The sequence below is a fragment of the Nanorana parkeri genome, unplaced genomic scaffold (assembly GCF_000935625.1).
Source record: "Nanorana parkeri isolate BGI_ZX_2015 unplaced genomic scaffold, ASM93562v1 scaffold291, whole genome shotgun sequence".
Classification (NCBI taxonomy): Eukaryota; Metazoa; Chordata; class Amphibia; order Anura; family Dicroglossidae; genus Nanorana; species Nanorana parkeri.
The window spans coordinates 620,527-640,600 of record NW_017306559.1 but is presented as its reverse complement, the minus strand read 5'-3'; the positions used below and the strand labels follow the sequence as shown (position 1 = coordinate 640,600).

General features: G+C 45.8%; 1 protein-coding gene across 1 annotated transcript in view; it reads left to right on the top strand.

Moving 5' to 3' along the window:
- CDK6 (cyclin dependent kinase 6) overlaps nucleotides 1–20,074 on the top strand; it is a 101,513-nt gene that overhangs the window by 16,758 nt on the left and 64,681 nt on the right. The window contains exon 2 of the mRNA XM_018557584.1: nucleotides 15,331–15,466. Coding sequence (XP_018413086.1) covers nucleotides 15,331–15,466 — 136 coding nt within the window. The remainder of the gene's footprint in view (nucleotides 1–15,330; nucleotides 15,467–20,074) is intronic.

The following is a 20,074-nucleotide window of genomic DNA, read 5'->3' as shown; positions in this document are numbered from 1 at the left end:
GCGTCTGCCCCTGCTGAGACCCTCCGCGTCTGCCCCTGCTGAGACCCTCCGCGTCTGCCCCTGCTGAGACCCTCCGCCTCTGCTGAGACCCTCCGCGTCTGCCCCTGCTGAGGCCCTCCGCGTCTGCCCCTGCTGAGAACCTCCGCGTCTGCCCCTGCTGAGACCCTCCACATCTGCCCCTGCTGAGATCCTCTGCGTCTGCCCCTGCTGAGATCCTCCTATCTTATCTTAGTGATGGACCTAGACAAAAAGGGGAGGGGACGTTCATCCGGCGGAATAAGGTATGTAGCCGGGTCTCCTCCTCTCTCATGCAGCTGTCGGGGTCTCAGTCCATGACCAATGCCCAATTTTTCAGAGGGGGGTGATGCCAAAATGACTGTCAGTCATTCAGTCATTTTGGTGTCACTCCCCCTGACGGTGTCACCTGGTGCAGGGCGCACCCCCCCTTGTGACGCCACTGGTTGTTGGCGACCAGCCGGTATGACCAAGAACAGTTATGCAAGTGGAGAGCTTTGACTTCTCTCTGACTTTACTGGCTGCATCTCGGAAGACAAACAATATCCCTGAGCCGCGCCACCCAATCCTCAATCCACCGGTGTGTGGCGCAGCTCAGGGATAACATTGCGTCCGTGTTGGAGGGCTTTTAAATGAGCGGATCAGCTGCTGCCGTCAGAATTGTATTATTGGAAGTGTGGTTTTATGGTTTTTATGTTGTTACCTGTTTTCTGGCCGCATGCTTTACCTGGATCAGTGACACAGAAATATTGAAGCCATGGGATCAGCATGACAGCTGGGCCACTAACATATTTAGAAGGAGGTCAGCAATGGCAGACGCTTATTTCTCTCATCACTGGTTGCAGCTTAACTCCAGGCAAACGTCTCAATATACAGATTAAATACATATACGGGAGCTGCTTTACCTGCCAAAGGAGTTGTATTTCTCTCAATTTCTCTCCATCCAACCCTGAGATTTGCACAGCTCTGCCACACAGTACGACCATGTCTGGCAGGGCAAGAGACCTGATTTTTTTCTGCTCCGGTTAAGTATCACTTACAAGTCTGGCCCCGCCCCCCAGTCTGTGAATGCACAGTGAAAGGAGAAGCAGCAGACTGATGAGCTCATCCCTCTTGTCACTCTGCTCTCTTCTCCTATCAGCATGCCCCTTACATGAGCACTGCAGCACAGCTGAGCAGCTCCTTGCGCTGTTTCTCCCTCTCTCAGTCTCTGTGTAGTGCTGATACTAAGTTAAATTCAGGAGCTTACACTGCTTGCATTTAAAAAATACATTCAAGGCTGTAATAATGAATAGATGAATGTGTGTTCTTTATATGCCTGTGACAAAGGCATCATCCCTTTATGCCCTGGTTAAAATGTACGTTCACTCTAGAATTGTACCACCCATGGTGCTGCTCAGTCCCCCCTTCTTGTGCTATCTACATCATTGTTAGCATCATGGTGCAGAGGGAGTGTTTCCCAGTCAGGCTTTGTAATCACAAGATGTAGATAGCATTGGGGGGACTGTGTGACACCATGAGACGCATGGTGTCACTGGTAAATGGCTGGCAGTTTCCAATGCTGATTGCTGGACAAGCGGAGTGCAGGCAGAATTCCAATATGGCGCTATGCATTTATTAAGGTCCATGTGGTATATGGCCATTTAATGTTCATAGAGAAGCTTTTTCCAACCAGGGTATGGTGGCACCCTGGGGGGCCTTTTGGTTTTATCAGGAGTGCATTAACCTTTTCGCTTCTGGGGGGCTTCTGATGTGAAGGGGGAGCTTCTGATGTGAAGAGAAGAGACTCGGATGTGAACTGGGGGGCTTCTGATGTGAAGGGGGAGCTTCTGATGTGAAGAGAAGAGACTCGGATGTGAACTGGGGGGCTTCTGATGTGAAGGGGGAGCTTCTGATGTGAAGGGAAGAGACTCGGATGTGAACTGGCGGGCTTCTGATGTGAAGTAGGGAGCTTCTGATGTATAGGGTGAGCTTCTGATGTGAACAAAGGAGACTCTAATGTGAAGTGGGGGGCTTCTGATCTAAAGGGGGGAGCTTCTGATGTAAAGGGGTCTTTTGATGTGACGTGGGGGCTTCTGATGTGAAGGGGAATTTTGATGTGAAATGGGGGACTTCTGATGTTAAAGGGGGCTTCTGGTGTATAGGGGGAGCTTCTGATATATAGGGGGAACTTCTGATGTGAAGTAGGGAGCTTCTCATGTGAAGATGGGAGATTCTGATATATAGGGGAGGCTTCTGATGTGAAGGAGGTCTTCTGATATATATGGGGGAGGCTTCTGATGTATAGGGGAGCTTCTGGGAGAACCAATACCTCCTTCTTCTCTGGCTTATTTACAGTTTGAAAATAGAAGCTGGAAAATGCCCACATGGAGTAATTCTAGGTTGTTTTATTGCACTTTGTTACCACGTTACCCAAACTTATTGTGTCACGAGGACCGAAAGTCGTGGGAAATCTGCCGCAGACAGCAAAAAAAACGCGACAGACCTTTGGATCCTTCCGCACTCCATCCACAACTAAAACAAAAAGTTTCCCTGGAGTTCTCCTTTAAATTTACCGATACCTCGAGACGTATTCCTCTTCCACCAGTTCTCGCGTCCCGCCAGCGAAGAGTTAAACAATCCCCTTGGGTACCCCAGAATGTAATTATGATCTGCACGGCTCCTTTTGTCTCTGCAGAAGAAGGAAAGCGGTCGGAGGGACAGAAATCTTTCATTATTTTTTTTTTCCCTCTCTCTTCTCCTCCTTTCTGTCCACATTTGATGTGGTCGTTTGCATACAGCTGCCGAGTAGACAGTTACCTCTGAAAAGAACATTTGGCTGCTTTAATTTGATTAGGGAAAACCACCTCAATCATTTCTAGACTAAAAGCGTTCTCATTTTCACTTGGCAGAAGGAGTTGGGAATGTGCTGTTTGCCATCACATACGCGGGGGAACAAAAGGGGACATGACTAACCTCTTAAAGGAACAGAGCACCTTGTGCTCGGCAGCATTTGGAGATCTGGTAACTGCTTTGCACTTACTAGGAGTCCTATGGGGTTTGCACTCCATGCACCCCATAGGACGTCGCTGAAAATAATCCGCACTGTGCTGCCCCTTTATCCTACTCTGTAGAACAGATGGAAAGCGCGCTGGCCTCGTGTAAGATCATTAAAACTTCATCAAAAAGTATACGTACAAAAGACCAGGGGCGTAACAATAGCCATAGCAGCCCATGCGGCTGATATGGGGCCTAGGTGTAGTAGGGGGGCCCCATGAAGAATTGCAAAAGTTGCTATTGACCTTGTATCCCCTATGACATGGCCAATCAAAAAGAACTAACATCAGATGTTTAGGAGGAGAATTATGCAGACAGCTCTCCTGCTACTTGTCCTTGATTTAGATTTTGCTATGGGGCCCCATCCAAATTTTGCTATGGGGCCCCATGATCTGTAGTTACGCCCCTGCAAAAGCCGCTCTGCAAAAGTTCATCAAACATAACATCCGTCCGAGCAGACTCATTCAAACTACTAGGTGCAGATGACCAGTTGTCAAACCCGTTCAGAAAGCCATAATCGCTGCTCCAGACGTGTGACTACGGCTTACGCATTTCAAGACTGTGCCCTCTTTCTCTGAGCTTTGGTTTATTGAATGGGTTGGACCACGGGTCATCTTCATCCACTGGGTTTTGCCGAGTCTCATCTCAGATGTATGTTATCTTTTATGCCCTTTTGCCAAAATCCACTGGATAAAGATGACCGGTTGTCAAATGCATTCAGCAACCCAGAGCTCTGAGGAAGAGAGTGCATCCGTGAAACGCGCAAGCCTAGTTGCATGTCTGGAGCAGCGATTATGCGTTGCTGACTGGGTCTGAACACTAATCATCTGAACTTAGTAGGGAGTCTCACCTCAGATGGATGTTATGTTTTATGCCCTTTTGCAAAATCCACTGGATGAAGACGACCAGTAGTCAAACGCATTCAGCAACCCAGAGCTCTGAGTAAAAGAGTGCATTCTTGAAACGCGTAAGCCTATTTGCACGTCTGGAGCAGTGGTTATAGGTTTCTGAATGGGTTTGACAACTGGTCATCTGCACCTAGTAGTTTCAGCGAGTCTCATCTCGGATGGATGTTATGTTTTATGCACTTTTGCCAAAATCCACTGGATGAAGATGACCGGTTGTCAAATGCATTCAGCAACCCAGAGCTCTGAGGAAAAGAGTGCATTCTTGAAATGCGTAAGCAAGTGTGGAGCCGCGATTATGGGTTGCTGAATGCGTTTGACAACTGGTCATCTGCACCCAGTAGTTTGAGCGAGTCTCATTTCGGTTGGAAGTGGTTTTATGCACTTTTGGAAGATTCTCTGGATGAAGATGACAGCCAGAGCCAACAAAACAGATGAAGAAACCTGAACTGGGAAAAGTTTACCCACCTCTGGGTCAAATCTTGTGGCGCAGGTCACTGTGACCCCGGCACCACACAAACAGCAGCCTGTCATGGGCTCCTGCGGGGCCCTACACGACGTTCATATCACTTGTGTCATCAGTAAACATTTCACATTCCGCTGAATTATTGCTTTTCATTTTGCTGCAGTTTATCAGCATTTTGTGTTTTTGTAAAAGTGTGAAATGGGAAGTTCCTGTGTCTAAGAGCAGCATAGAAGTCGGTGAAAAAACAAAGAGAGATTGGTGGAAAAGGGGAAAAGAAAAACTGCCTAAAATATACAAAAGTGATAACTATGCTCCTCCCCCTTCTTCCCTGCACTGAAAATAATACATTAGGCCGCTTTAAAGGCCAGTGACGACGCGCTTTTGGGTCATAGCGGCTTCTCTCCACAAACAAGTCAGTGGAATTGCAAAAGCAGCTGATAGAGCTTAGAAGAAGGTTGACCCCATTGGCGTTGGCTCTTTGAAGGGTTCTGATCGAAGCAGGGCACAGGCAGGCCTGCAGATCACCGTAATGGACTGTCACATGATCAGGTGCCCATCCCATTGCCCCCCCGATTGTAATCGGTGACCAGGAGTTGAAGGTCAAAGCTCGGTCACTGTGCTGGGAGCACGCAAGTGAGTGCGCTCTAAGCACAGAACCACGGGCCAATAGGATGCATATGTGCATACGGACAGCATTAAAGCCCACCCACTGTGTTTATGCAGATGTGCGTTACGCCGGAGAGCTTATAGACTTGCAGGGTGTCTGTGCAGGTGTAGGACCCCCAAGGTATGTGGGAATGCGCCACGGGCCAATTCGATGCATATGTGCATACAGCCAGCATTAAAGCCCATCCACTGTGTTTATGCATATGTGCGTTACGCCAGAGAGCTAATAGACTTGCAGGGTGTCTGTACAGGTGTAGGACCCCCAAGGCATGTGGGAATGCGCCACGGGCCAATTCGATGCATATGTGCATACAGCCAGCATTAAAGCCCACTCATTGTGTTGATGTATATGTGCATTACGCTAGAGGGCTAATAGACTTGCGGTGTGTTTGTCCAGGTTTAGGACCCCCAAAGCATTTGGGAATGTGCAGCATTAATATAGCGAAGTCCTTTGTCCCATTGCCTCGTGGGATGTGTGACATAGACATTCCCAGCGGGCAGCAGGTGGGCGATCTACGTCATCCTCACCTAGAAAAAGAATCCAGAAGTAGGGAGATACAGAAGAATAAAAAGGTGTATAGTATAAAAATAGAAGTCTGCAAATGTGTAACATTGGGGGGAAGAAGAGGAGGAGAGAAAGAACATACTAAGGGTGAAGGTCCACATTTATCTCCTTGTGACCTGATGGACTTGTATGGAGATAGAAGCAATTCTGAAGCGAGTAAAAGCTCCTCCACACCGACCCTTACAATCAATTTGTCGGAGCTGCTTTCACTATGTCTTCTGATGCATCATAAAGGTCTTTGCCTGCCATTCATCTCATCGGGCAACTAAGTTGACTATGTTTCATTGCAGTTAAAGGATCAGTCCACCTAAAAACTATGTTTTAGTTATAGTTGGAGCCTGGTGGTCTGAGTCAGCTCCAAACTCCAAGATCTCCCTGCCATAATTCCTTTTCCTGTGCACCTGGGAGTTCTGAGTGTTCTGGTCCATATTTGTGTGCCACGGCTTCTCCTGTTCTATTCTCTACACTATAACATGAAAAAAAACATCTAGTGGGGAGAGTGGAAGCCCCTCATAATGGGCACAGCAGGTGTACAGACCTGGGAACTCATCTCAGGAATGGTGGGGGCCCCTTATAATGGGCACAGCAGATGGACAGACCTGGAAACTGAGCACAGGCATGGTGGGAACCCCTTATAATGGACACAGCAGGTGTGCAGATCAGGGAACTCATTACAGGGATGGTAGAAACCTCTCATAATGGGTACAGCAGGTTTGCAGACCCGGGAACTCAGCACAGGGATGGTGGAAGTCTCTCATAATAGGTACAGCAGGAATACAGACCCAGGAACTCGTCACGGGGATGGTAGGTGCCCCTCAAAATGGGTACTGCAGGTGTGCAAACTGAGAACTCATTACAGGGATGGGTGGAGCCCCTTATAATGAGCACAGCAGGTGTGCAGACCCAAGAACTCATTACATGGATGGGTGGAGCCCTTCATAATGGCCACCGCCGGTATACAGACCCGGGAACACAGCACAGGCATGGTTGTAGCCCCTCTTAATGGGCACAGCAGTCAGGATGACTCGGAAACTCAAGTACAGGAAATGCAGAACAAGAAACAGTCCAATGATATATAACTCTCCAGCATTTACAAAAGACTGACATAAGTTTGGAGTGGACTGACACTTTAAATGGAAATTCCCTGGTTACAGCTCACGAGCAGTAGAAGCGAAGCTTAGTTTTCCGTGGCGGGGTTGTCTGATCCTTGGAACAGACAACATCTCGATTACCTGTTTGCTTGCGGTGCTGAAGCTTAACGCCGCTTACATGCATCCTCACATTGGTAAATGTCCTTTGATCTAGCAGCTCAGCTCTGACGTAGTCTGCAGTGACGGGTGAAATTAATGGTTTATTCACCTCTGTGTGCCTTTCCATACAGGCGAGGCGTGCGGTTCAAACACTGCTGCTAATGAGTCTAATGCTCCATGTTCACATAGAGCTTTTTATTCTTTCATGGGTTTGCTACGCTCATTTATATGGCAGAACCGTCCAATAATCTTGTGCATGAAGTGATAAAACTAAACAGACCTTGCTGGCGTTTGAGCCTGGAAGACTTTGCATGGAAATTTTCTTGAGTTTAGCATAGGTAAAGTGGACCTTGCATTAAAATGAGAGGACTGCTTATTAGTTAGACCAGCCTTTCTCAACCAGAGTGCCGTGGCACCCTAGGGTGCCTGCTGGCTTCCCCAGGGGTGCCTCAAAATGTTGGCCAGAACCATCGTTTGGATTTATTCTAATCCAGGATGGGTGGGTTCCATTCAAAAAAGTTCTTCTCTGCCTAGCCCAGGTTCCTCTTTCACCTTCTGCCATGCTTCTGATATTAAAGGGGGAGCTCTGATGTGAAAAGGGGCCTCCTGATATTGAAGGGGGAGCTCTGATGTGAAAAGGGGCCTCCTGATGTAAAAGGGGGGCTTCTAATGTGAAGGGGGCTTTTGATGTGAAGAGGACTTCTGATGTGAAGGGGGGGTGCTGATGGGAAAGGAGGGGGGCTCTGGTGTAATGTGAAGGCTCCTGATTGAAGGAAGGACTCTGATGTGATGGGAGAACCTCATCTTTTTGCGTGGGGTCTCTGCTGAAAATCCATACCTGACCCCTATCTGGGATAAGGCTCTGCTATGGATTTTGGAGGGGCAACACTTTGTTTTTTTACATTTATGTTTGCCTCAAGATTTTGCACCTTTTTTTAGGGTGCCGTGCCTGAAAAAAGGTTGAGAAATGCTGATTAGACCCTTGGCCCCCTAATGTACAAATGCCACATCTCTTATTAGTTAGACCCTTCTTCCCCTTGTTGGCTGACAACCCTAAGCCACTGCATTGCACTTAGCAGCAGTGTTGTCTGCCTGTGGTGCAAGGTCCCTTCGTTGCCCTTTAGGCTGCCTATCTTATGGACCCGGTAGGCATCCCAATGGCAAAATAAAGCAGATATGGCAGGACACAGAAAGCAAAAAAAAATCCTTCCAGTTTTATCCTTGCTCTACCCAGTCCAAAAACAAAAATAGTTTTGGCATTACATACACCTTAATAAATCCAGCCACCTATATTAACAGTCCTTCTGGGATGTATAAATAAAAGGAAATAGAAGTGCTGTAATTATTTCCTGGATTAAATGTTGCTTCAGGTTGCCTTGAATCCTGGCCACATATGAGCAGAGTTCAGGTTGGCTGACCCTCCCCTTCAGCAGAGATCATGCAATGGCATGCCTGTGCCTTCACTCGTATGGTCATCACTGAGGGGAACCTGAAGCATCCTTTTCTCCGGGAAATATTTAATGTATTCTGTTATTTTTTACTTGCCCTTCTCCGGAAGACTATTAAAATAACCTTAGGTTACCTGTAGAGCATACGTTTCCTTTAATTTTGATATCTGGCAGCTACTGTTGTGCGACAAGCAAATATCTGTCACTCTTGCACAATCATGCAAGCCATCTAATGATGGGAAGTTTTATTTCCAAAAGGAAAAAAATATCACAGAGTTTGTATGAGGAATTTAAGACATCCTGTGCTACCAAATGCAAAATCTGGATTATAGAAGCCATCCATCACAGTACAAATCCTTGTTGTCCATAGGAAAGGGGTCTGCGATGCATGCTGTACTTTGGGAGCAAATATATACACCTTAAAGCGGAACTTCACATAGAAAATGAAAAATTGTGAACAGGCAGGCTATTTATTGCAGCAGAGACATACTATGGGGCTGATTTATAAATCTTATGCCCATCGTACGGCTGGACAAATGCTATTTGCGCATTACAATCGCCACTAGATGGCGCTGATGAGCATGGGAAATTCCTATGTTCCTCATCGCCATCTAGTGGTGGTGGGCAGAAGATTCCTAAACCAGCCCCTAAATCTTTTCTGCAATAAAGAATCCTTACCTGCCTGTTCGCTATCTTCTTGCCAACGTACACTGCACATCTCTCAGATGCCGGGATGAATGAACTCCCCTGAACATGCACAGGAGTTTTGTCATTTAGGCTTGGCCAGTCAAGTTGGCCGAAGAACCTGAATCATGAAAAAGGGTGAAGATGTTGTATAAGCAGTGAGGGGAGTATTCTCTTTAAAGCTCAGCTATAGCAAAAACTTTTTTCTCTTCCATTCATTGAAGGACAGTGGAGATCTTGAATCTCTCACCATTGGGGGGAGAAGGGCCCACACTCCTATTTTTTTTTGTCACTGGAGAGATGTCTCCTCTCTTCCCCTGTTGTCACTAACACAGGAAGTTAGAGTCATCTCTACAACAGGGTTATAGCACTGGACCCATAGAAGTTTATGGTGCTGTGTCCTGAGGACAGAGACGATTGGAGTGGGGCCCATAAAAGTCTATAGGTCTGTGTCCTGAGGCCAGAGATGATTGTAGAGGGACCCATAGGAGCCCATAGGTGTGTACTGAGGCCAGAGATGATCAATGAGGGACCCATAGAAGCCTAAAGGGCTTTGTCCCGAGGCCAGAGATGATAGATGAGGGACCCATAGAAGTCTATGGTGCTGTGTCCCATGGCCAGAGGGTATGGGTGAAGGACCCATAGAAGTCTATGGTGCTGTGTCCCAAGGCCAGAGGTAATTGGTGAGGGACCCATAGAAGTCTATAGGGTTGTGTCCCAAGGCCAGTGGTGATCGGTGAAGGACCCATAGAAGTCTATGGTGCTGTGTCCCAAGGCCAGAGGTAATTGGTGAGGGACCCATAGAAGTCTATAGGGTTGTGTCCCAAGGCCAGTGGTGATCGGTGAAGGACCCATAGAAGTCTATAGGGCTGTGTCCTGAGGCCCGAGATGATCAGTGAGGGACCCATAGAAGTCTATAAGGCTGTGTCCTTTGGCCCAAGATGATCAGAGAGGGACCCATAGTAGCCTAAAGGGCTTTGTCCCGAGGCCAGAGAAGATAGATTAGGGATCCATAGAAGTCTATGGTGCTGTGTCCCAAGGCCAGAGGTGATTGGTGAGGGACCCATAGAAGTCTATGGTGCTGTGTCCCAAGGCCAGAGGTGATTGGTGAGGGACTCAGAAGTCTACAGGGCTGTGTCCTGAGGCCAGATATAATCGGTGAGGAACCTATAGAACTCTATGGTGCTTTGACTTGAGACGATCAGTGAGGGACCTATAGAAGTCTATGGTACTGTGTCCCAAGACCAGAGACAATTGGTGAGGGATCCATTTTAGTAAAGTGTGGTCATCAGGGCAGGAATTGGAAACAAATCACCTCAAGGTGACACTACGATGTGATGTAGCAATATTTTGCAGTGCGCATGTTATGCGCTCCATAATGTGTGCCTGCTGGCATGAACAAGTCCTTCCTGTAGTTCTGCAAGAGGGGGGCTGGGAAGAGAAGGGGATAAAGTGGAACTTATCTCATAGAAGTGAGTGACATGGCAAACAGCCAATGGTATGATGCGCTCGTCAGAGTCCTCTTTTCAATGTCCTAACATCAACCATTTTTTTGTATTTGACATCTTCACAGCACAAACACAGTTAAAACGATATATCCCTCTTATATACGGCCTCTTTCATGCATTGGGTCGGGGGCTCTGCCAGCATGTGAGATGCCTGGCAGGAAAGGTGTTTTTGCGAATATTACAGTAAATGTAAGTCAACACAAAGAAATCATACAGACGGAATATTTTCCAGTGCTTATACTTCAGATTTCAGGCCGGCCTGGGTGCGGGTTATTTACATGTGTTAGGTTATAGGCCGTCCTCCTGCATTCCGTCCCCATTGACATAAATACATTTACTGCAAAGTTGCTAACCTACGGCCAAATACAAGCAGAAAGTTTGTATTCAGAGCGGATTTCCTCAATGTCTCTGTGCAATATCCACCATTTTTTTTTTTTATTTCCATCGCGGGGATGAATGTTACAGCCTTTAAAAATGAATGATCTCCAATGGTGGTCATTGCGAGTCATCAGTGATCACTGGTCACCGTGAGTTGTCCTCAGTCTCCCAGCCTTGTTGGGGGATGCTGAACGCTGGGGAAATGCGTCCTGTGGTTTTTGGGAGCGTTAGACATTTTCGGACTGATTCAGTGAAGCATTATAAAAGGGCAATATACAAAATGAAAACCCGGACCTGGGCAAAATAAGATTGGGAATACAGTATGAGTAAATTCTAAACAGAGGTTACGATCCCTTTGTATCACATGTGGTGCTAAAGATGTAGGCAACTTAAAGGATAGGTTTACTTTAAAACAAAGTGTATTTATCCATTTTTGCCCCCTTTTTGATCTGTTTCGGGGCCAAGAACTCCCCCTTTATCATGGCTAAAGACAGCTGGCTGAATTTCTTTTTGGACTCTTATTATAAACACTCCTGAGAGATCTTCTTCACGGCAGCTGTGTGGTTAGACGTGTAGTGGAAACGCTATGATTTCCACTAACCCAAAACTGAAAAGAACTGTTCTTGCATCAGTTATATTTTTTCATATTGCATTTTATAAATCATTTGTACATGAAACACTTTCAAGTATGTACTACCTTCCACAGAGATCACATGACTCCCCCTGATAATGCAGTCATCTACTTTCCTCTGCAAAAGGACGGCACCATCTTTTTTTTTAAGGCATCATCCAGAGTCACCATTGACTTCCTAGACCAGGGGTCTCAAACCCCCGGCCCTTCAACTGTGGTGGAACTACAAATCCCATGAGGCATTGCAAGATTCTCACAGACATGACTCCCGAACAGAGATGCATCATGGGATTTGTAGTTTCACCACAGCTGGAGGGCCGGAGGTTTGAGACCCTTGTCCTAGACTATGGTTGGCCAACACTGGACCTCCAGCTGTGCTTTAACTACAAATCTCAACGTGCCTCTGGGAGTCCTGCCTGTAACTGTCAGTCTTGCAATGCCTCATGGGACTTGTAGTTCCACAACAGCTGGGGGGACGGGGTTGTCCACCCTTGCTTTAAAGGGCTGCCGGGAGTCGGCAGCAAGGGGTTATAGCCTAACTGAAATACATTCCATCAAAACTAAAGGTGGTCAAAGTTTTAGGCCACATTCACACATGAGAATCATTGTTTTTGGAAGTTTTTCCACTCTGTTTTTCACGTGTTTTTAGGCATGAGCATTTTTGTTTTAGACAATGCAAAGCTAGCTACTAGGGAGAAGAACCCTTGATCTCTGCGTGGAAGCAGAGGTCTCTTTGCAAAGCTGCCCTCTCTTTGCAAAGCTGCCCTCATTTTGTGACTTTCTACAGAGTTACATTGTACAGTCATAGGGATCACTGGGGGAGAGGGGACTGAGCAAATATTTCTTCCTGCCTGCAGCAGACTGATGGCATCATCTCAGCTTAGGCAGAGGGCAGAGTCCCTGGACTGATGCTGTATGGACTGTTTTTTAATGATAAACTCATCAAAATGATACTGTTGCTGTATATTGTGACATGTCGAATAATTCATTCATGCAGACTTGAAAAGTTACTGAAAGTCCACTTTAAGGGCCCATTAACACCACATCCAGATTACCTCCAGACCAGACCAGACTGTTTCTGGACCCCAATGTATCCCTATGCTATTTCTGGCCTCTGTTCCCACCAGCGCAGTCCATTCCAGACCAGACCAAAAAAATACTGCATGTCTCAAAAAAAAAAAAAATTCAAAACACGGCAAAGAAACGCAATGTACTATGTTCCAGATCTGGTCCAGAAAATGGTGTGAACCCAGTATTATTAAAGGAGAACTATGGGGTTAAGTCTTTTCCCCATAGTTCTCCTTAGGGTAACGGGAGGACACAAACTAGCGTCCTCCCGTCACCCTAAGCTCAGTATACCACGAGCTACAGCTAGCGGTATACTGAGACGCCGCAGCTGAAGCGGATCCCGACAATTATGTCTGGATCCGCCCAGCTGCGTGAGTGACAGCTGGATCTGCCTATCTAGAGGCAGAGCCAGCTGTACCCGCCCCCTCCCCCGTCCGTTCCGCCAGTCAGCGCTGGTGGATCGGAGTGGGGACGGGGGAATCCAGCCCCTCCCCTGTCACGGCAGACAGCCGTGACAGGATCTAGAGGTGAACAAACGCCGGTATGTGTTCGCTCACCTCCCGATCTACTGAGCCGACCTGTGACAGTCTCATTGTCACAGGTCAGCTAGAACTAATGGGTGAGTGAAAAGAACTCACCTCATAGTTCTCCTTTAAACTTTTTTTCAGTAATGAATCTAGATCAAACAAATCTACATTGCCCAGCAAAGTATTTATTTTTTACATTTTTGCCCAAACACTTACAGTTATCAAGTTTCTGAACAGCTCCAACTCTCTCTTCTCAGCTTCCCTGAACTTCCTGTTCAGTGCAAGATCACATGGGTCAGAGCAGTCTCCAGCTGCTGCCTATCTACTAGCTTTAAGAAGGGAGAAAGAAGGATGAGATGGGAGCAGGGAGGGTGGAGCGGTGCTTGTATGTTTGTGTTACTAGCACACACAAGGGTGGCTCTATCAGACCCTGCAAGGGAAAGGAGCCAACCTATAACAGGATATCGGGGCCAGTGCCCAGGGGACCAGCTGGTTCTGCAGGAAACAAAAACTTTTAAACATCAAGGAGCAGCGTCCATTGTAAATGATTAAATCAGCACTTTAAAAAGTTGAAATAGTAAAATCTTTTGACTTTAATATCACTTTAAATAATGCTGATATAATATGAGGGAATTCGGGGCTGCCACTCCTGATGGCCTGAAAATGCTAGTTGTCTGGTTCTCATGTGCATTCCGAATACCTGGCCTAGACCTTGTCTGCAGACAAGGGTTTCTGGATGCACTGGATACATACATGCCTGGGGTCTGATGCAAAAACTACAGGCAGCCAGGTGCCAGCAGAGTCAGTGCCCATAAAGTACATGTAAACCTCAACAACGGACTTCTCCTACTTGTTCCCTTTTGTTCTCTTAAAGTGACATTAAACCCTCAGATTTTTTAACATAAAACAATACTGTAATGTGTGCCTTACTGTAATCCATGGTTCTCTTTGCTGCTCTTCATTTTAAATCCTCATGTCTTCTCATGCTAGGGGAGAACTTCCCTTTGCAGCTGAGTGCCTCTTCCTGTAGTGCTGGCTCAGGTTGCAAACCAACACACAGACACCATCTATCCATTCCAGAGACAAGGCAGTCTGCTGCAAAACAGAAGTTCTGCCAAGCATGAGAAAAGATACAGATTCAAAAGGAAGAGCAGCAAAGAGAAGGTAAACAACCATGGATTACAGTAAGGCACACATTGTAAGGCAAGTATTGTTTTATGTTAAAAAATCTGAGGGTTTAATGTCACTTTAAATATACAATTGAAAATGTTTTGTTATATCTTTTTGATGAGTGCAAAGAAATACTGTTGATCCTGCCAGAAATCTTGTAGGCTGATAACTTCCTTTGCCCTGTGTCTTATAAGTAAGCCTTGTTCTCAGCTATTTCTGTGGACTGCAAAGCACCTCTTTCCTATATTATGGAAAAGAGGAGAAGGGGGAGGTGTTCTGTACAACACATCTCCTTCTTAGATACAGTGCAATGAGTGTTGTCAAGCTAGGACAGGAAGTGCATTACTGGCAGGATCACCAGGTGAAAATATAGGGGAATAAAGCCTGACCTAGTGCAGCCACCACATCTAAGGACTGGTAAGCTGCAAACTATTGCATTTTTGTTCTTGGGTTTTCATTAGGGATGCACCAATACCGTTTTTTTTCGTATTGAGTACCGATATCATGTGCCCTAATTATCAGGAAGTCGGGCGATGGGTCATGACCCGTCGCCCGGCTTCCTGATTGCCTATCGAAATAACACTGGCTTCACTTGCTGAGGCTGCCTTGCTTCCTGACCAATCAGGAAGCTGGGAGGCGGGTCATGAGGTGCCACCCGGCTTCCTGATTGGTTAGGACGCCAGTTGCCTAGCAAGAAGTGAAGCCGGCTTTCTAGCTAATCAGGAAGGTGGGCAGCACGTCATGACCCACCTCCCGGCTTCCTGATGGAAAAGGAAGCCGGTTCCATGCTCCCTCTGCATCTCCATCTGAACGGAAATTTCGGTATCGGAGGTAAGTTTTGGAACTTATGGGCAAGTTCGAGTAGTCACCCAAATACTCGGTATCGGCACCGATATCGGTATTAGTATCGGTGCATCCCAAGCTTTCATACACTTTAATATGTTTATATACCAAATTATGAAACAATAAGGAAAATAAGTAACAACCCTCTTCCTTTTTTCTTCCTTCCTCAGGTTGTTTGATGTGTGCACCGTTTCACGGACGGACAGAGAGACAAAGCTGACATTGGTGTTTGAACATGTTGACCAAGATCTGACCTCTTACTTAGATAAAGTGCCTGAACCAGGAGTGCCTACCGAGACCATAAAGGTATAAATATATTTACTTGTACAGGTGATATATCATTTGGCTGCGTTGAAGAACGGCCTTTTTGCACATTACATATTGCACAAGGTGCTCAAACTTCACTCATTTTGAAAGCCCAAATGTTTAATTTTAGGTTTCCCAGTTTGACTCATGGTTTCTCAATGAGTCTGTTTCTCAGCCACACCTTGTGAGACGTTATGTAAAGTAGTATTAAACTCTCAAACGTTATTCAATAATGAATCCAGATCAAACAGACATGGCAAGCAAAGTATTCCTTTACATTTTTGCCCAGACACTTACAGTCATCATGTTTCCAAGCAACTCCAACTCTCTCAGCTCGGCTTCCAGTTCATCGGACCAAACGTAAACATTTTGTCTCCAGGTCCACTTTTACTGACCTGAACGGATGTGGGCTGCTATAGGCGGCCACGCGTCTGTTTACACCTGGCCACCCACAGTGATTGCACAGGCCCGTCTTTCTTCTATCCCAAGATGGAGGAAAAATTGGAAGGGAACCCAGATGTTTGTGTTCTGATCTGACTCAGCATGGGATACGGGGTGACTGCACCCTTGTGAAAGGGACCTACTTCAGATTTGCGCCAAAATTTGGGCAGGAGCTGAAAATCAGCGAGCTCAGATCTGGCACAACGCCAGCATGCGACAAATGAACGAATCCGCATGGGCAACTTCTATTCATTTGCTGCTGTAAGTTCTAATTAGGCAATCTGATAAGAACTGGTACATTTTTCAACAGGCGTCAGTCCGTTAATACCCGCACATCCGAGATATGTGTCCAAGCAAACGTCTTTTATTGACGCATATTGCCACAAGAATGGCAAACGGGCCGCGCTTGGTCCTTTCATCAGGCTCAGTATGACAGTAATGCAATGTACAGTCACCTATATACAGTATACCTGTTTGTATATATAGGTGACTGTACATTGCATTATTGTCATACTGATCCTGATGAAGAGACCAAGCACGGCCCATTTGCCATTCTTGTGACAATATGCGTCAATAAAAGACGTTTGCTTGGACACAAATCCCAGAAGTGCTGGTGACATCCTGCTTCCTATACTGATCTGAGCAGCACCATCCACAGTCATTTCAGCACCCATCATAAGGGGTTCACCAGTAAGGTGTGCGGTGGGATACCTATTGAACTATTCACTTAATGCCCAATTCTACCTCCTATGGTGATTTCCTGACTTTTTCAAGGGTATCAGACAAGAAACCGAAATGAAGCATAATCTCCCCACTTCCTGTTTGTTTGATGGGTGTCAGATAGAACAGGACGTGAGAGGAAATACCCCCAACAAGGGCAACAAACAGAAAGGATTGCAAACCCATCGTCTAATAGAGTGCAGAAGGTTTGCAACCTCTTTTAGGAGTCTAATGCTGTTTTTGTCCCCATGAGAGATTTATTCCTTTCTTTCTGTTCAGGTGACATTGTCGGAAAGAACAGGATAGGAAGAGATTTTGCATTAACTGGTCAACAGGGACACAAACAGTATTTAAAATCTGACTGAGGTTCTAGCAAGTCTAAAATGTAGGATGAGCTTGTTTTTTACAGCTGAAAATTGACCGAAGCTCTAATCTTTTAGAATATCCATAATTGGTTTACATGATTTGGATGGAGAGCTCTGTTGCCCAATTTGAACCAAAGAAAAGAAGGAATGGATGTCCCCCAGTATCTGTGGAGTCTTCCTAACCACATGGTCTAAACAAATATTCCACTGTAAAGTTCTTGAAGAATGTTTGTGCAGACCTTACTAGAAATATCATCAGGACCCTAAAACCCAGCAACAGACTCTGGTTTGGTCAAAGTAAGAGCTTCACCAGTGATAGCAGGGGGGATCCTTTCTTCTATATAAAGACCTTGCTTAATTCCTTTGAAGGGTATGATGGATGAGGTTTACACAAGCTTCTGTGTCTTCAGACATTTATCACCTCTGATGGTCTTTATTCAACCCAGTCCAAGTGGTTTTGAGGGATCCTCAAATTCTGCCAATGAGGTTGCTTTATTCCTTTGAGGTTCTTGGACGCCAAAATGTCGCTTTTGAAATTGCACAGACCACACGCGCACCATCTGAAAGGGTTGAATTTTGATCCCCAGGATCAACTTTCAGCTCTTCAAAATTGCTTTGGTCATGAAGCGGTCTACAGCAGTTGGTAGGCTTCATAGCGCGGAGATTACCTCCATGGGCACCTCAGCTTCTCACCACACGTGACCACCAAAGGAGTATACTTAGGTGATACTGGACTAATTCAACTTTTAGACCTCCCCTCGTACTCTGAAAGGAACTCGAGGACGTTGTTAGGTCCTCACCGTCTACCTAACAGACATTTTCATGTAATTCTAACATCATAACACCCACACACATTTGAGGCATTTTCCTCCTCGGCTCAGCGTGCAAGCTTGCTAAAATTGATGTATAAGTCGTTCCCCTCCGCCAGGAATAATATTCACGGTATTAAACGAAACATTTTTCTTGACTACATCTAAATATCCTGCCACATGAGGAGAGTCTCATGGGCACAAAGCGGAGCCGTATTGTAGAACCGTTCCTGCCTCGTAACGTCCATAAATTGTGAAATCTGCTCCGCCAGCTGTTTGCAAAATGTCCTATTTAATCATTGTAATGCCAGAAGGTGTGCGATAATCCGTCTGCACTGTTTTTCCAAGCTTTGCCAAACTTGTGTGTAGGCTTACACTGGTACACTGGCGATTAGGAGAAAATGCAAACATATAGAATGTGTTGTACAGATGGGGGTCTGTTGAAGGTAATGTGTCGTTTACTTTTGAGTGTATGTAAAACCAATTCGCTAAAATCTGATATAAGCTGTAACATGTTAAAGTCATTTCGGTCTTTTTAAATCTGCGGCTTTTGATAAAATAATACCAGGTGATCCTGCTGAGAAAGTCCTTGTTCAGGCACTTCCTGAACAAGGTGGCAAGGCTCCGTCCCTGTCTCACAGTTGTGCTGCAACGTTGTTGCATATATGGCCCACTGTTGTCACCGACCATTGTCATTGATAGGGAACTACAATCAAAAGAGCACCGCGCTATCTCCCCTCAAGATTTAGCCCTTATCCCCGAAGGGTCCTAGGCCTTCAGGGATAAGGGCTAAATCTTGAGGGGAAATAGCGCGGTGCACTTTTGATTGTAGTTCCCTATCTCCCCTCAAGATTTGGCCCTTATCCCCGAAGGGCCCTAGAACTTCGGGGATAAGGGCTAAATCTTGAGGGGAAATAGCGCGATGCACTTTTGATTGTAGTTCCCTATCTCCCCTCAAGATTTAGCCCTTATCCCCGAAGGGCCCTAGAACTTCAGGGATAAGGGCTAAATCTTGAGGGGAAATAGCGCGGTGCACTTTTGATTGTAGTTCCCTATCTCCCCTCAAGATTTGGCCCTTATCCCCGAAGGGCCCTAGGACTTTGGGGATAAGGGCTAAATCTTGAGGGGAGATAGCGCGGTGCACTTTTGATTGTAGTTATTTCAACCAAAGATCCTTGATCTATTTTGGTTTGCTCACTGCGGCTGTCAGCTTTTGGGTTAAAAGAGAAAGAGATCCATAAGCGTGAATATCTTTCTTTTGACACTGATAGGAAACTGACCGTGAGACATGCCATGCAGCCGTTGCTGGAGTGTGTGTAGACAGGAAGTGGATGAAGGAGATCAGCAGCACAAAGATGCAATAAAGGGTGAAAACAAGTTTTTTAATTATGTTTACTGATTTAGGATACGCAGTGCAACAAAACGTCATTCTGTTAAAGTTTACTTCAAAGGTTTCAATATAGATGTGACTAGCATAAAGAAGAACTAAACTATCACGGTGTAAAACGGCTATGTAACAAAACCCCGGTGTCATTTCCTCAAAACAACATTAATGTTCATTAAAAAAAAAAAGAAGCAATTTTTTTAACCCCGTGCCTCGGACATTTAGGCAAATGGATCAATAGGACTTGGGCATGTTATAGATGAGCAGGCCTGAAAAAGGAAAACAGCTATGGTGGCAGCTAAAGGAAAAATTGTGCTGAGAAGAATTTGAAGGCCTCCTTTTCTTAAAATGCTAGATGTCTGGCTGTCATGGTTGATCATATGGCTGCAATATTCCCCACAAGGAGCAGTGCTGGCAGGTCCAAATGGCCAACTTTAGCTCCTTCCTCCTGTCTACTGTGGATCAGCGAGGCCTCCTATCACGGTAAAGATCCACTAGAGAGGTTTGGCAAAATTTACCTTTTGCAGGAAAGTAGAGATTTGCTGCATATGTTTCTGGATCTACAGATTGTCTTGTGATGTGATTTACTTGGAAGGTAATACAGGAATACACTAAATCTAAGTGACCAGAAGTTCGTGTAGATCTAACCATCACATTGTTCTGAGCCTGTTGGACACCCCATTCCAAAACCATGGGCATTACTATAAGGGTTGGTCCAATCATTATGGCTATAACAGCCTCCACTCTTCTTTGAAGGCTTTCCACAAGATTTTGGATTGTGTCTGTGGAAATGTGTGCCTATTCAGCATTTGTGAGGCTGTGATGTTGGTTGAGAAGGCCTGGTTCCAAAGGTGGTACGTAAGGTTGAGGTCAGGTTACTTGAGTTCTT